Source organism: Vanessa atalanta, chromosome 1 (assembly GCF_905147765.1).
Source record: "Vanessa atalanta chromosome 1, ilVanAtal1.2, whole genome shotgun sequence".
Taxonomy (NCBI): domain Eukaryota; kingdom Metazoa; phylum Arthropoda; class Insecta; order Lepidoptera; family Nymphalidae; genus Vanessa; species Vanessa atalanta.
In genome coordinates this window covers 6,275,405-6,294,651 of record NC_061871.1, presented here as the reverse complement: position 1 = coordinate 6,294,651, position 19,247 = coordinate 6,275,405, and the positions used below count along the sequence as shown (strand labels likewise).

General features: G+C 31.4%; 1 protein-coding gene across 2 annotated transcripts in view; it reads left to right on the top strand.

The window, feature by feature from the left end:
* The window catches only part of LOC125070593 (agrin-like), a 55,973-nt gene extending 48,961 nt beyond the window's left edge, over positions 1 to 7,012 (top strand). For both annotated transcript variants that reach the window (XM_047680562.1, XM_047680629.1), the window contains 5 exons: positions 266 to 430; positions 1,232 to 1,428; positions 1,606 to 1,792; positions 4,731 to 5,092; positions 5,501 to 7,012. In XM_047680562.1, coding sequence (XP_047536518.1) covers positions 266 to 430; positions 1,232 to 1,428; positions 1,606 to 1,792; positions 4,731 to 5,092; positions 5,501 to 5,646 — 1,057 coding nt within the window. In that variant the 3' untranslated portion in view covers positions 5,647 to 7,012. The remainder of the gene's footprint in view (positions 1 to 265; positions 431 to 1,231; positions 1,429 to 1,605; positions 1,793 to 4,730; positions 5,093 to 5,500) is intronic.
* Positions 7,013 to 19,247: the final 12,235 nt, after the last annotated feature.

Below are 19,247 nucleotides of genomic sequence, written 5' to 3'. Positions count from 1 at the left end.
GTAAGTTTTCACTTAGTAGCTTAAACACTGATAGTGGTGACGTTATATTTCTGAGCAGAGCGTTTTAGTCCAACATTTAAGTTTTTTTTTTATTTAATGAATACAGTTTATTGACATTCTCAGTTCAACACAGAGTAAAATTTTTGAAATAATACAAGTTTCGTTTTATCTTTAAGTCTTATGTATATAATTAAATGAAGACAGTTTTTAGTGTCATGATATTTCACCTGATTGCCGATTCAATTTCAATGTACGTATTTACCAGGTCGCCAGTAGCAATTACGAAAGGTAGGTGGCATCGGGTGCGCGCGTCTCGCTCGGGGCGTCACGGCAGCCTGCAGCTCGACCAGCTACCCGCACTGCGCGGCAGCTCCGCGCCCCCGCTCACACACCTTGAACTCACCTTACCACTGTTTATCGGCTCATTACCGTGAGTAATTGCACTGAATGTATGTTTCTTCTAAATTTCTATTATTTAAAATAAACATATTTCCTCTTAAGGAAAATAATAAACATCTGAGATTCAATTTAACAACAATACTTCAAAGTTTTTTTTAAGACACTTTTCGCTCACCGCTGCTTAGTATTAGTTGAAATATGAATATAAATTTAACGCATTAAAATCTTAGTTTTTTTTTTTATAAATTAATTCATTAAAGTCTTATTTGAGTATATATTTACATATGACTAGGTCTTATTGATTTGTCAAATTTTGACAGTTCGTTTTAAATAATTAATGACAGCAATTAATATTTACTATTTGAAACATTGAATCAATTAGTTAGTTCGTGATCCGATTCTAAAATTCAAACGTGACAGATTTATTTAAATCGATAACAACTTGAAGTAACACAATTAAGTCCTACTATTTGTTAGCTCCGTTACTTTATTGCAACGTTCATTAAATTCAAGTGTCTCGAATCAGACGTAATGTTTTTGTCAAACACGTTTTACTTTGAAATACAATAAGTCTATGAATAAATAAAAGGAAATTGTATTGAATGTAAAATATATTTTTTTTACCATTTCAATCAAATTTAATTTGCGAACACGAGTTGGTAGGAAAATGGCACAACGCAAAAACATTCTTTTTTGTCATTAAATGAATGCAAATAAAATCAGACATATATTTATATCTAAAATAAAAAAATAAAATCAGACAGTCATCAATCTCACTTATGATTTATTATAGGTAGTCTTTCACGACGTTGAAATAAGTTATCTTTCTCAGTGCCTACGTCCGTCCTCACAAAATGTCCGGGGTGACCAGCAGTTTCATAGGCGCTGTGCAACAAGTTTTCGTGAACGGCCATCCACTATCGTTATACGGAGGGGATACAGCCAAGTGTTCTGTAGTGGCTGAGGAAGATAGACTGCCTTGCGCTACGAGCGGCGTGACTAAGTACACCGGACCGCCTTGCGGGGACGGTGAGTGCATTGTATGAGTTATGTTTACGACCATCGCTTGTCTAACTTGATCGCTATCATTAAGGACATCGGTCTCCTTTAAATCCCTATCAAAATCTAGGTATTTACACGTAAATCGTTTTGATGTGAATTGAATTTTATAATAACATAAATAATTAATTATTTATGCATAATTAGGTCTGACTCCATGCAAAAACAATGGTACATGCATACCTCTGCTGAACGAATACAAATGTATATGCCTGGACGGTTACCAGGGAAGGAATTGCGAGGTGCAATTAAAAGTGGAGATGTTAAACGATGGAGCGCCCATTAAGTTCGACGGAAATAATTATTATTCGTACAGAAGTCGGGGCGGCCGCAGGTAAGTTGGAAACGAATTAATATTCATAATAGCAACGAAATTACTTTTGCCATTATCTGTTATGTTTTATCAATAATGAAAACAATTATGACAATAACGATCATTATTGTTTCGCGTCAATTTATTATTACTCGAATTGAAATTAATTAAACATTGTCATACGTTTGATTTGTTTAATTATCAAATATATTTATGAGATGTAACCGCAAAGTAATAAAGTAATTTTAGCAGAAAAATGAAGTATAAATCAATGGATAATTTGATTGCTGTACCGCATAAGGCTTATACCATATTCATGCGGATCGTTTGATCACATTTTACAACGCTTACGATTATTGTATTATCAATTTTATCACACCGATTGTACTTTGTTTTTCAATCCTATATTCTGCGTATAATTTTAAGTTGGGGGATTTCCTTGATATAAAGTTTTTTTTACTATGTTGCTATTACTTGTCATTTATATTACGACAAAATATATTTTCAAAATTTTTGTTTTACGTCGATATATCCTTGAACTAATTTTAAACTTGCATTTAACATTTCTCAATAATACAACATATTCTGTCCTAACTGATATAAATATTATTTTCATTTTATACTAACTAATTTTATCTCTTTCTAGCCTACAAACTAACGATGGTGAAGGAAATTATGACGTAAGATAGCATTTGAAGGATGTACTCAGTAATACTTTTAGATATAAGTACTAATGAATCTACCTTCGATATAAAATAGTTTAGGTAAATAATTTTCTCTTAAAAATAATTTACACACACTAACTCTTAAGATTTACGCACAACTAACATAATTAGCCTATGTCGAAAGACAGCCCAACCAACAAATTTAAAACTTTGCATACTACGTAAGTTGCCGAAGAAAGACCACAGTGGCGTGCATTTGGAGAGGCCTATGTCCAGCAGTGGACGAATGCGGGCTGATGTGTGTGTGTGTGTGTGTATACTACGTAAATGAATAAAATTTATTAAACTAGATTTCAAATGATAGTGTTATAAGTTTTTATAGGTATTTTGATCAGCGATTAAAAAATATTTCATTATTATAATATAACATAATGAAGATTATATTAAATATGTCAATAAATAGCAGCGGAAAAAATTGTACCATATAGTCTTATTTACTAAAGCTTTCACTTAATTTCACTTGAAGTTTTTGATACATGTCGATTCTAGAAGGTATATTAGAAATATCTAAACTGAATTGACATGAAATTTTTAAAATCAGTCCGAGGTACATGTTTGATATTACTATTGGTATTTTATTAATTTATAACTGTTTTTAAAAAAAAAACGAGGAGATTTTCGTCTGTATTCTTTTATCGGTGTAAGTGTTCAAACTAATAATTTGTATTCCCTAAAATGTCACTTCCTGATAAAGCGAGCGCCGTCTTAATGCAATATACATATTGTTTAATTTAGTTTGCGACTTAGTGAATTAACGCTTCCCGCATTATACATTCGGAGCTTATTTCAGTAGTGGGACTTCATTAGCCTTTGTAAATTGAGTTGAATCTATCAGATCACGCCAAAGTGCTCGTACGTGACTCGGTTCAGACCGCTGGAATATGCGAAACTCGTAACGTCCTTTCAATGACATCAACTTGTGTCAAACTGTTATTCACTGAACTAACTTACTTCGTTAAGACAGTGTTTCTCGACCTTTTAATATTCCATTCAAGTGTTATCGATTTGAAAAAAATCTAATGTGCTTTTTCACTTACCTTTTCGATACATTACATACATTACATTAGCAGTCTGTAAATTTCTCACTGCTGGGCTAAGGCCTCCTCTCCCTTTGAGGAGAAGGTTTGGAGCATATTCCACCACGCTGCTCCAATGCGGGTTGGTGGAATACACATGTGGCAGAATTTCGTTGAAATTAGTCACATGCAGGTTTCCTCACGATGTTTTCCTTCACCGCCGAGCACGACATGAATTATAAACACAAATTAAGCACATGAAAATTCAGTGGTGCCTGCCTGCGTTGGAACCCGAAATCATCGGTTAAGATGCACGCGTTCTAACCATTGGGCCATCTCGGTTCGATATTTTCTCTATTTTAAAGGTAATATTTACTATAGTTAAAGCTGATTGTCTATCACTACAAGATAATAGGAAACAAAGGTTGCGAATCACTAGCTATTAAGTTTGACGTTTAGTTAAGCGACGCGCACATTATTGACGAAGCGGTCGGAGCGTAACGTGAAATCCGTTCGGATGTTTTCATGCATTTTATATGATGCGGTCCGATCCGTCCACTGGATAATATTATAATCTGCGAGAGCATTCGTGTGAAAGAGAATTGCATTGTTGGCATTATTGCAGACCAATGTTGCCAATAAAATCGTTTAATCGTCGCAAACTCTATTTAAATACCTAGTATAAAAACTAATTTTATTTTTATAGAACACCAAAATGTTGCCATAGAAAAAAAAATTATAAACACAAAGAAGTTGGCGTTTGCAAATTTCCATTAAAAAAGAATGTCTAACAAAAAAAAAAACGAATATAATTACCTGGTTTGTTTGCATATATTCCAGCAAATTTTTTCACCATTACATAACACCCGTGTTAAATATTCCTGCCTCCGCTACTGACTGTTGAAATCGCAGTGGGCGCCATAATAAAAGTTGAATCTATATCCGTCGTTTGCATAAAAGCATAAATTCTAAACACTGCTTTCCATTATGCATGTCAATAACGTTAATTATTTGCATACAGATGCATTCATAATAGCTTTAAAAACTATATAGAATAATAAAAAGGATTTACTAACACATTGTTTTATGAAATGTTTTGTATATATATATTTATTTGAAGTATGTCATGGTATAAAAATATCGAGATTGATGTAGAATAAAAATAAATTTCGTAATGACACTGAAAAAATGTGAAATATAATACATTATACATTTTAGGAATCGCAGCCTCCGTGGCATTAGATACGAGATCAAATTTCGTACACATAACGACTCTGGCCTCTTGATGTGGAGACGGAAAATCGGTATACGACCTCGCGACTTCATCGGACTCGGAATTAGTTACGGAAAATTACAATTAATTTACACGGACACGGATTCAAAGGAAAACTCCGCCACACACGAGGACTGGTTCCAAAGTGTGGAGTCTCAGGATAGAGTGGACGACGGATTGTGGCACACGGCCGTAGTGAGGCGACGCAAGAGACTTGCGATGCTGCAAGTGGACGACATGCCGCCGGTCAGAGGCTACTCGCAGTCGCTGCTGGTACCCTCGAAAGCGAATCCTAAGCTGTGGATTGGTGAGTTCAAAACAACTTCATGTTTATAAATATGAAAATATTATAACTAGTAATTTTCCTTCGAAAATCGTTTTTGTTATAGGCAGTCTACAATTAACTAATAATTGAATAGCAAGTTCAATTTACATGAAACTGAATAAGTACTCTACTATTTCATCGATTCGTTTACCACAAAACAATTACTTTTTGTAGCCTTCTATAGTTATATACCATTATCGAATTTGTATAAAACGATTTAAATACCCGTCAAAAACTATAAGCGTCAGCTCCGACAAAGCAAAAAAGGCAAAACCAGTATAGAAACATTGGTCATTGTTTTTTTTAAGCGCGCAATAATCTTATTCCAGAGAACGTTTGTTCCATTATCCATTTTGTTTTATGAAGTGAATTAATTTGACGTTTTAATAGGCGGAGCTCCTTCGCTACCGCTGGGACTACCGCCGGCTCTCTACTCGGGACTACGCGGTTGTATTGCGAGCGTGAAGTCCGGAGGCCGACACGTCGACGTCAAGGCGCCTATACGACCGATGTCCATGGTACGATATTGTGACTAATCAAGCAAATAAAGCTGATCGTCCACTGAATACACTACGATGTACAGCGATATTTACAGCGATTTCATTCGGACGGCGCGTTCGTCGTTGCTTTACTTTGCTGTAGCAAGTGTAGTGTGTTCATTGAAACTCGTGGAGTGACTAATTTGGAAGCTATCTGGTTAGTGGTCAGCGAAGTTTATTGATAAGAATTGTTAATTAAACACATTGTCATATCTGAATCATATCTTTCAAAGGGTGAATTAATAAGTATTATTTTTTGTGTTTACATAGTATTAGTGTATATACGAGGCGTAACCGTCATCTTTATGTAATACCGTGCATAAAGGCACATAGATTGTTATTAGTGTTTTAGCAAATCGTCAATATCAATAAAGTAACTGAAATTGTGTTTTATATACTTTAAATACAGTTCATTGACATTTAAATCTATTCACATAGACACGCGAAAAATGTCGCATTACGCAGCGCAAATTGAAGATTATATTAATAGTATCTTATGAATGTCCCACCTTTAAACACTTACCATTTTAAATTGTTCTTTCGTGGTCACAGTTTACAAATTTATAAGATGAACGCTGGTTCGAAACGCAATTATTCACTTTAATTTTTGCTGTATAACCCAACTTAATCAACATAGTGGACAGTAAGCTTTATTTTTATAGGAAATATTCAAAAAAATATCGCTTCGAATAAATCGCCACCTTAAAAAATCAACCAACCGATACATAACTGTTTCTCAATCGTTTCATAATTCTATAATAATTGCTTAAGATATTTTAAATATATCTGGTGTATAAGAAGAAGTAGCAGAACATGTATTCACATCTATAACCAAAAGATAATGTTGCCATAATAATTTATATTCATAGTTTAAGGATGTAGTTTTAAATAAAATTGAAACTTCTTAAGTCGGTGCTCGGTTTACACATCAGAGGTTTATTAGAATTTTGAACAATGTACGTAAGTGCTGAAAAAAATTATAATATGTTGTTATGATATTATATTTAATTAGTGGAACTCGGATGAGTTTTTTTTTAGCAACTAATCTACATCTGGGAGTTACGAGAGCTGAAAATTAATAATGAATATTAGAAAGGGTATTCAAAGTAAGAAATGATGTTAAACAGGCTTTAATATTAACATTCCGTATTATAAATGTAACGCTATTAATATTTATTTACTCGAGAAGCGCCGATATTAAATAGAAGCGCTTAGTAAATATCTATTTGACTATACGGTGATATTATTAAGACCGTACAAACTACCTTCTCGTTTATTATTTAGCAATTCCATTGTTATCATTCCATTTTAAATAAGATATATAATTAAAATAATACTTTAAACAGTGCCATAGTTGTACAGTAGACGATTTTATTAGATTTTAGATATAGTGTAATATTATATGCTTATTAATTATGTTTTAAATATGACGAAGCTTATTTTAATTCTCTTTAGTTTTTTTAATGTCACTAACTGCGATAATATTCGTTTTAAACCAGACTCTAAATTAAATTTTGTTGTTATATTTTTTTTAACACAATTATCAAATGTTTCTAAAATAAAAATCTATAATTTTATTTAAAAGAAAAATAGTTTTGAGTATTGAAATATGTATTAAAAACATTTGCTGTACTCGTATAGAATGAAGCAGTATTGTCGTTGCTGATACGAAGTTTTTTGGTTGTGTAAAGTCTGACAGACTGTAGAGTCTGTCTCACGGTAAAGTCAAATATGTCTAGACAAACCACAAAACACTTCCATACAACATTCGAATGTAGATAAGTAACATTTACAGTCACGCGAACCTTCAGACGGTGCGATAGAAATCACCTTACGTTTTAGTACTTTTTAATAGCTGTTTCGATTCATGAGGATAATGCACGTGACGATACATCACCAGCCGTGGCTTCGATGCAGACGATTATCATGACATTTTTATGTACTGTCATGACATTTCTGTATACTTTAATCTACTTGCTTGTTACTTTCTTTGATTTGAAGTTTTATTGATGAGAATAAAAAAACTAAGTCAAATACAGCTCGCTTATTTATGTCAAGATTCATTTGATTCAGTTTATAATAAATGTATTATTATTCGAATATATCAGACAGTTATTTAATATATATAAAATTATTAAAAATACAAAAATCTTTATTTGTTCTAAAAAGAAAATAAGTTTTTTTTTAATTTAAATTGCCCGTGACCTGAGATCGGGGATAACACAAAGTAAGACTCGTGGTTGGACGTCCAAAAAGGTTTTAACAGTTATTTTAATAGTTAATTTAACCGTTAGTAATACGATAATTTTGATAAATGTCTGCAATTCAAAAACACTATTACATAACATAACTGTAATAAAATAAACTCAAAGTCAGCTTTTCTTCATTTCACTTGGTAGAAAATAAATTTTGTGTAAGATTTTTTTACGCTTATTTATATTCCGATGATAGTGTAAAATAAAAACGGATTTCGAGATATTATATATTAAATAATGTTATTAGCAAAATTTACATGAAATGTCTTCAAATACCGTACAAGTATTTTCCCTAGATAATTAATTATACTCATATTACAAAATTTCGAATATCTCTTATACATTCATTTGATTTTGTATGGCTTCGCGTAAAACGGATATAATTATTTCATATTATTTTATTTTTATACTTTTTTTTTTTACTTCTGGTACTTAAAAAACGTTTTGTAATATATGTAAATAGTTATAGACTAGATTTTTTTACAAGATGCTTAATCGTTACTTATTGAAAGTCCATAATTTATATGAAAGTTTATGATTTTTAAAACAGCTGTATAGAATATTCAAAGGGGTAATTTGGAGTCTGATAAATTTATTCGAATGCAGTATTTCGATTACGAATTTATAATGAACATTGTATTGTGTTCGTGAGTATATTTGAACAGTTTTGGTTTATATCGCATAAACTAATTAATTAATAATAAAAGCAAAGAGATTTTGTACTCAATTTTATTTAAATTGCTTTGTAATAATTAATAATATTTTCTACTCTAGCTGTATACATGTAATATATTATACGTAAATGCTAATTAAAAGTAAACAATGACAATATTAAAATATCTACACAGCGTTTTAGTGCTACTTTTTTAAAGTGGTAATACATCGTGGCGGGTGGACGATATAACCATTTCTATACTAGATTTAGGTTAGGCTTCCTGCCGTTGGTACGAGAAATATTTCGGACGATGGGAAAATTCAATTTGTAGATATTTGCTTACGCTCTGTACGCAGAGAGTATCCAGCCGTGAGGCCTGTTTCTAACCGACTGTGTTTAATCGAATTTGACTATTCGCAAGAATATGTCCATATTAAACCTGAATTTGTTTTGTATCTGAAATGAAATATTTGATATTGGCTAAAATAGTTCATTAATAGTGCCGCTAGACATATACGATCAGCCGCACTTTATTTTTAGTTTGAACGGTTACAAATAGGTTTGACGGTTTTTTTCGTCCGGATTCAAGTCCGGGCGGTTGAAGTACAGCTATAAGCGACCTATAGTAGTGTGTTGTGTCACTGGTTCTTAACATATCTTCCGATCTAATTTGTTACGCATGTGTGTTTTGATGTACCTATATTAGTTAATACAAATGATAAATTAAATGAGACTGCAGATACTATCTTGTTTTATTTCTGAAATTCCTTATGACTGATAACTTTATTGAATTCCTTGAGTATGTAAAGTAATTCATTTTAAAATGACACGGTGATATTTAATTTATTAAATTAAGCATTACTATTACTACGAATGAAATGAAACGATGAATTAAGATATTTAAAGTAAAAAAGCGAGAGTTCAAATACCAGGTTTTACATATATAATATATATAAGCGAGATATATATTTTTCAATAACATATATTATGAAAGAACGTTTTCTAAATCAGATAATATTTAGATGTAAAAAATAAATTAATCATTTAATTTTAACTCAATTTAAAATTACATACATTAAAAATTAAACATAAATTATTCAACATAAAAAAAGTTTTTTCTTTTCGATTTTTTAAATCGAGTTTAAATAATAAAATATTCATTCATGTAAGTGATTATGACTTATGACATAACAGGAACTATAGAAGAAATGAATAAATAAATGATTATTTTTTGTTTATTATTATCAAAATTATTTTTTTATTGATTGTAATCTTTCTCGAAACATTCGATTTTTTTACTTGTTTTTACTATCACTGGATTACTAATCATCCTTCCGTTGTATCCTACCGTCACATGTAAAATAATATATAACATATAATATAATATAACATTCAACGACCTCCATGGTCGAGTAGTGTGTACACCGGTTTACATGGGTACGTCACTCCGAGGTCCCGGGTTCGATTCTCGGCCGAGTCGATGTAGAAAAAAAAGGGGTTCATTAGTTTTCTATGTTTTCTTGGGTAACGTCGTTATTTCTGATTTTCCATAACACAAGTGCTTTAGCTACTTAAATTGGGATCAGAGTAATGTATGTGATGTTGTCCAATATTTATTATTATTATTATATGTATACAAAAAGTAAGTATTTTTTCATCTGGTCTCTTTGAATAATTCGACTTTGATGTCACTTCGAATGTCTGTTGGATTATTATTGTATACAACCTAGTAAGGCAGGTCTGTTTACTCAATTTTTTTATGATATATTTACTTTGTTTGGACAGTCCTGAACCTACACACTAAAACTAAATATTAGATAACGTATCCGAAGGGTATATTTACTCATGAAATATAGTTGCTCCGTTGTAACATTAAACAAGTAGAACCTTTTTAGAAGAAATAGCCCAGGCTGTGTTTTAAATCACTATTTCTTACTATAAGGGACAGTATATTTTGCTTAATATAAAATTATGATAACTTATTCAATTCTAATGTATTTTCCCAATGCTTAACTTAAATAAAAAAAAAAAAAACGATATGTGTGCACACCTTTTGAAATTTTTATTTTACTATATTTAAGCACGTCAAAGGGATTCCGTTGGATAGATATTAGCGACGCACGGCATGGTAAGTCTTAGTTGAATAATTTACTCTACTAGTGAATTGGATAAAAAATGTCTACGAATCATGTTCATCCGACCGAGTGATCAGTTTAAGTTAAGAGCTATACGATTACTTTATGTACAACATCATTTTTCATAAGCGAGTGTTGCCTTATTTTTCTATCCATATGATTTACAAAAAAAATAAAATATCAACGATGCCTTGTAAACAAAAGAAAGTACTATATAAAATATAAAAGCATAAACTTCACGTTACAATATTATACTAATTATACAAACAAACAACACAGCGAGAATATTGAATAAGGCTTGTTGTAGATAGATTAATGGTAATAAAGCTATGTTTACATTTAATGTTACATTTAACACAAAATTTACGTTAAGACTGCGTTTGTTATTTCCAATATCAGATACCAATTAGTGTAAGATCAATGTAATATCGCAAGGAACCTGTTTTATCGGTAGTTTGATAAGAGCATTTTATAGATAGTGATTTAGTAACTATTCCAGCGAACTTACACTCGAATGAATACGGCCGAGTAGTTACAAATTTTATTCTTTAGAACATCGATCACGATCTTGTTTATTAGAAAATATAGTTCATGAGTAATTTCGACGAAAATAGAAAAGAAATAAAAAATAGAATAAAAAGAAAACAATTACTTTGGGTATATTTTGGGCCGGATCCTTTTTTTCTTTTTTTTTTAGCATTAGCAGCCCGTAAATGTCCCACTGCTGGGATAAAGGCCTCCTCTCCCTTTAAGGAGAAGGTTTGGAGCATATTCCATCACGCTGCTCCAATGCGGGTTGGCGGAATAAATTAGACACAGGCAGGTTTCCTCACGATGTTTTCCTTCACCGCCGAGCACGAGATGAATTATAAACACAAATATTTTGGACCGGATCCTAATATGTTTTTGTTTGTATTTAAAAATGGGAGTTATTGATACTTGGCTCTAAATATATTGTATATTTAAAATTCTTAACCATGACAAACATTTTTTTATGACGTTGGAAATTTAATGTACCTATATACGTGCTCCTACAAAATGCAGCCACGTATGATTCCTCAACGTATAAAAGCCTGCGATACCTTACCCGCCGTAGCCACGCCATGGGATCGCTTATGCATGCTACATACTCTTGAGTGGGTGTGTGGTGAACAATCCTAGGCTCATGGGCACGGATGCAGGCTGGTTAGAGGATTATTTAGATATAATGCATCTATATGTATTTCAGGTACATCTGATAGGGATTGTCCCAAGTAAAAAGGGGGTAATCGGATTCTTTGATTTTAATTTTTGTGTTACGTCGTGAGTACTTCTAGCAGTAGTTTAAACTTGATTTGAGACGAGCATTGAAAAGTAAATGCATTGGAAAAGGGTTCTTAAAATAAAAATTCCTTGTTTAAAAAAATGTATCATCTTTACACAATTTATCTCAGATAATGTTTTAAGGTTAACGTTTATGTTTTATAAAGTTGCGCCATTATGTCGAAAGATGTATAATTGTAGGAGCAGACAGATTTACATGCTAGAAGGTGACCGAATGGGAGGCGAATACACTGAATACGCCCAATATTGGACTATGTTTTCCGAACTACAATGACATGACATCAACACATGTGATACAGCTGAGAAAAACATTTTTTTAATGTATTCATGTAAATGTAGCATTATGAAGACTCTAAGTCGATTTACCGTCGGGGCATTTGGTGACACAGCAAAATATATTGAAGCATTGAAATAGGACATCGCGGACCAATTTATTCTATAGAATTGTTGAAATAGCGAGCAGAACGTGGAACGAGTAGCAAAACTAATCGTTATTTTTAGAATATCAAAACGTAACCTCTATTTAATACAAATACGTGCCTTCCATGAGTTACATTTTTACTATTGTTCTGTAATATTAAAATCCATGTATGAATATATTTCGGCCCTCTTATATGGTCAAGTATCTAGCGTATATAGTTGCAGATCTTCAGGTATAGGGTTCAAATCACGGGTCAGGCAAACATTTTTTTTTTCTTCTGTAGATATATTTTCAGTAACTGTTTGTGTTGCCAGTGTTTATACACTACGCTTTAAATAAATCCAATTGTCTCGTTTAAAATCCCCGAAAAAGATGAATAATTTAAAAATTGCTTAAAAATTCATAGCATAATTAATGCTGATAAAGATAATATAAGATTAATTGACAATATAATCGAGCTAAAAATGAAGGCCGTATAAATAACTTGAAATAAAGACATCCTTTGTTTTATTACATATAAGCGAACCTAAAGGGCTCTTAGAAAATATTAAGTAGAATATTTGTATATCAAATAATATAAAATTGTTTTGAGTCGTAATTTAATTGTGAAACACAGATCAAATATTGTCAATGGTTGTAGATTCTTTAGATTCAAATAATAATTCATATAATTATTATGACTAAATAAAAACATTCTACGGTAAAATAAACGAACATGTACTTAAAACAAGAAAAATAAATCCCTTTTTTTAAATAGATCAAGCCATATATATATATATATCCGTTGTAATAAAATCATTCTCGTATTTTTAAGAAAATAAATATTTATCTATGAAAAATAAATAACATCGTTAATTCATAGATTCTAAATAAAATATCGATACAATGGGTTATCTGTCTCAAGAATTCTTCGAAGGAAAACTTCTTAGCCAATTCCTATCGTACTATTGAGTTTCTATTGAAGTAAAATATCAAATTGTATAAAAGAAAACGTTTGACGGAACGAGCGAACAATGTAACATCCGCAACAAATAAACGAGGTCACAGAAGAAAAAGTATTCACACATAAAACAGATTGATATATCATCCTTTGGTCCGCCTCTAATCTCAACTAGGCTGAATTATGGTGTAGAAAATATCCTCTCATTCTTTGCATAAGCCATAAATCACGCGAACCACCGGAATCCCCCGAGGCATTATGAGGGGGAAAAATAAGCAATAGATATTAAGCAAAATGTGTTAGGACTGAATATTTTGCTTAAACCCTAAAGCTATTTTTGCACGATTTTTATTAGTTTCAATAACAAACTTAGCATGTAAATAATTCTTGGAAATTGGTTTCAATATGCGTCTACCTGTCGTAATGATTTGAAGCTTTGCTATTCGAATGATAACACTATAACTTGACACCATAAGAGCTGATAGAGGAGGAGATTAGAAGGGGGGTAGTGGTACTCTTCTATAAGTATGATTAAAGAACTTGAATTTGGTCTCAATATGGTTTATACAGTTATTCAATAGCGTGTTTTAATTTCAATTTTATAAAACAATATTTTATATTTTTGGAACACAATTACGTTTTAAGCATAAAAAGGGATTATAAGCAACGAAGCGAAACAATAAGTGTTTATTAAAACAAATTTGTTATGATGTAATATTGTGTGCACTTAGACATATTATTTGACGAAATAATAATTATTTATTTTTTTTTAATTTTAGATTTTACTTATAGGTCGATTACTATAAATACATAATAAATAATATGTATATATATATATAGCAATATTTCTATTTATAGCAGGATATAAACGGTTTCTTAAAAATCTATCATTAAAAGAAATAAAAAGAAGGAACACGTAGTAGAAATAAAAGAAACCGTTAAACCAGTGTTTTAACTGTCGTTAAAGGGAAATTTTTCAGCGTATCACGTGGAACGAATCAGTAACATATTGGCATTTTAAAATTATTGTCGTTTTGAATGAATATATAAAACTTCATAAAGATTAAAGGTTAAAGCGATGAGCGAAAGAGCCGAGATGGCCCAGTGGTTAGAACGCGTGCATCTTATCCGAAGATTTCGGGTTCAAACCCAGGCAAGCACCACTAAATTTTCATGTGCTTAATTTGTGTTTATAATTCATTTGACGACCTCCATGGTCGAGTAGTGTGTACACCGGTTTTCATGGGTACGCCACTCCGAGGTCCTGGGTTCGATTCCCGGCCGAGTCGATGTAGAAAAAGTTCATTAGTTTTCTACGTTGTCTTGGGTCTGGGTGTTTGTGGTACCGTCGTTACTTCTGATTTCCATAACACAAGTGCTTTAGCTACTTACATTGGGATCAGAGTAATGTATGTGATGTTGTCCAATATTTATTATTATTATTTTATTATCTCGTGCTCGGCAGTGAAGGAAAACATCGTGAGGAAACCTGCATGTGTCTAATTTCAACGAAATTCTGCCACATGTGTATTCCACCAACTAGCATTGGAGCAGCGTCGTGAAAATGCTCTAAACCTTCTCCTCAAAGGGAGAGGAGGCCTTAATTCAGCACTGGGAAATTTACAGGCTGTTAATGTAATGTTAATAATGTGATAAACAAAGGAGGTCGTTGATAATAATCAATCACGTGGTACATTTTTATGAATATATTGTCGATAATATAATGTAAAATCTCTCTCTTAATAAAATATATCCTTTTTGTGAATTAAAGGATGATGAGAGGATACAGTGAATCATCTCATTGATCCGGATCACGTAGGATCTTGCGGTTCTAAGAAATTGAGAAGAGATGTTGTTATTGAAAGGATCAAGTGCTTTCCAATATATAAACATTTGGTACAAAAATATATTATATACATTCTTCTTTATCGTTTCTTAAATAATATAATAAAACATTATCCCTACGTAAATACATATAATCTCGTATTACAATGATAAATATTTTCTTAACTTTCATAAATTTTGGGGGTAGTTGATAAAAATATATTTTTTTTGTGCATAATTATCTTTTATACCTTTTAAATTATAAAATAATTTTATCTGAATTGGTTTAGTATAAATATATAGAGTTGTCTAATCATACATAATTAATTCAAATAGAATTTGTTGCTAATTAATGATAAATCCATAATCGCTTCTATTAATAGAACATCATTTTAATATCGAAATGTTAATCTAATATTCTAGTAACACAACCAGGAACACTGTAAAATATTGAATATGTTCGACGTTATTAACTATAAAATTATGTTGGAAAAATAGTGTGAAATAACTACAAGAAATTATAAAGAGCATCGCGTGTTTGGTGCAAACGTTTTATCACTTTATTAAAAGCTGATATTGTGAAAGCAAAGTGCTCGTAGAGCTAGTGGCGCTTCGTGTAAAAATATTTTTCATTCGTTACCCTAAAGTTCCTATCACATTCTTTGAAATTTCTCTATTATCAAGGAATCTCTTTATGATTTTAAGCGTTTTCAATTACATTCGCTCGGAGCGAGATTTTATCAGTTATATACATATAACGGTAATAATGTTTTATTTTTTTTACACATATATTGTAAAAACAATGTTTCTATTTTATGTATTTTTATCAGTGTAATTATTAAAAAAAGAAAATATTTTGAGCAGATTCAATATAATCATAATTTATCTCTAAAAATCAAGAATACTTCGATTTCTATTCACATAGAGTGTTTGTCGAGCTGAGCCGGGACTTAGTCGCGTGGGCTTTATACTTTTTAATTTGTTTGGTGGGCGACACATTTTTTTGCTCTCCCGTAGGAATACATTCATTTTCCAGGATATACTATTCGAAATGTAACGTATATAATATTACTTTATGAAGTTTATGAAAGTTATCCAACGGATTTCACATAATTGTGAATAGTTTTTCTTAGAAATGATTTTTTATCGATAAAAATGTCTTTAAAAATGCATTTTATTTGAGGAAAATAAACCTTTCGTTGAATTATACAAGTAATAAATAGAAAATAGAACAAATACTTATTTATTACATATCATAAAATATAGTTAATTACTGTATAATATAATATTCAAAAGTGCCAATGCAACAAATAATTTCCAAGGCAAAATTACATAGTAACTATAGTTCTCTTTGTGATTTTTTTCATAAAATCTCTAACTGAAGTTATAAAAGTATGATATCAACATGACATGCGATCATGCACATATTTTTCATTCAATCGCGTATAAATAAGGCTAAGGTGAACATAAAAGTGTACGCTGCGAACAGATTCTTTGCATCCCCGAGGATTTGTATCTCGTCTCCCCGCAGCGAGAGACGTGTTTTGAATACCCGTTTCTATCTGAAGAAATTCGCATACACTACCTGGAAAACTCCATTTGAAGATTTGCCATGCGTGATCTACACAAAGAAGTTTAACATATTGTTAAACATAATAAATATCACTTTCATAAACGTATTACAAAGTGTGTCCGTAATAATAATTAAAAAAAAATATATTATCGTCTTACGGAACCACACGAGTGGACAGAGAATACGAGGTTATGAAAGGTTACTGAAGAAAATAAATTGGGGTTGATATATTATCCCTATGGAGTCGCACACGGAATGAGGCGCATTGAAATATGATTGCTGAAAGCTTCTAAATCCAAGGCGAAATAAATAATTTTTGCGAGTAAATATCAACGCTAATGCAATATTAAAATCTTTATTTTTTTTTTTTAATAAACTGTATAATATAAATAAGGTGTTTAATTTATTTTCGTAAACGTAGATAATGTATATAATTCATAAATTAAAATATCATAGCTTTTATTTCTTATTTTTGAATAATAAATGACTACAACAACTTATATACATTGAACTCAACTTCATATAGAACTGCAGTCCGACCGAGCTTTTGTTATTATGAAGTTTTATAACAACCACCAAAATATGGAATTAAAATTCTAGTGGAAACTATTGGATCCTCTTTTTTCTCATAATAATGAGCTTTAAAACTTTATGGACGTGGAACGTTAATCACATAAAATAGAGCGATAGAATAGCAGAATTATTTGAAGTTACTTATTAAGCTGATTATATCTGATGGACGTAGGATACACGTTTAGGTATGAAACGTCATCAATATGTAATTATATCATTAAAACATTTCTATAATTAATGTTTGAAAATAAAATGGATTGGAATTAGTATTAAAAATAAATATACACCCATAATCCCTATTGTCCGGTATAAAATATGAGGGTACAAAACATTCACTTATTCAAAGAACTGCCCAGTAAACACAAAATTAAAATGTGCGCTTAGAATGAGCCATATAACAACAGTATTTGTGACAGGGATCCCTGAAAATCGGAGTCCGTGACGATAAATCGTTTAATTCCACCCCGGTGACTCGACCGATTGCGAGGGGTCAGGCCACCATTACAATTTACTGCGATCCAGTCTCGATATGTACCTGCTGTGACAACAATTGTGTAGTTCGGAACGCCATCCGTTGGACGTCCGATCGCCGATAAGTATGTAGAGCGTCTTCAAACACGAGTATTGATCTTACTCGAACAACTTTGACATCGTTTGAGTGAATTCACAGCATACACAGGTGGAATATAACATATTTCAATGTTATCGGTTAATTTCGATTTTTTTTAAATAATTACAAAAGAAACTTAACTTAAGCACAAAATTGTATTTTCTTTCGTATTTGTTCACGTTCGCGAATAAAATGCAGATTTTATTATTAGCAATTTAAATATATGTAAATAGGCTCTTCCATCTATACCTGTTAAGGGCCTCGAAGCAAAGATTATTTTGCTTGAGTTATTATGCGTAAAACTCGGTAAATCCTCCGGATGCACGATATTTTAACGCTTTTAAATGTAAAATTACAAAGGGGTTACTAATTAATACATTAAGCTAGTAAGAGCTGTAATTTATTTTGATGAACAGCAAATCAAATATTAATAATGAACTCTACATTATGTAGAGATATATACTGAGGTTTTTCATATTTATGTATCATTTTGATAAATAGAATTGTTAATAATTTGAATACAAAATTGACCAATTTATCTGTTTCGCTCGTGTTGTTATATGATCCTCTCGTATCGATAATAAGCTCACTTTTGCATACGTTGTAGGCTCTATTAATTATTGTATATAGGTTAAAATATTTATTATTGAACAATATATTTCAGATGAAGTATTTTCTGGATTATAATTCAATTTGAGTCCTATAATCGTTGGTTTATACCATCAGAAAACACAGCAATATTGATGTTTTACTTATAAACAGAACGCCAAATACTACTTTCCATGATTCTACATTAAGAAAAGGTAAAATTTCATTCCCTGGGATGAATCTTCGTAAGCGCTTTAACTACTGACCTTTATTAAACACCTATTTCAAGTTTCAAAAGTCACGAACTTAGATACGACTTTCATCACCAATTTCACCCTCTTGGGTGATGAATAATCAGAAACGCTTTAACAGTAACTTTAACATAAGATTAAATGCTGACTCCCATATTTCTTAAATCGTAAACGACGAAATTGCATACAAACTTTCATCCAACATATAACCTATTTAGGAAAAGAAATTTCATCCTGTTAATCCTACCGGTGTAGGTTATGTATTACATGTCATTGAAATAGTTTAATGTTACAGGCTTTGATATGTCACATTATATATTTATCAATGTTCATAGTAACCTCACTAAAGGGAAACTATATATAAAGCCTGCCATCGGTTTGATGTTGTCATGTATGGATCGGAGTGTAGACTATTAGTGAGTGACGGATGAAAAGCGAATGCAATTTATC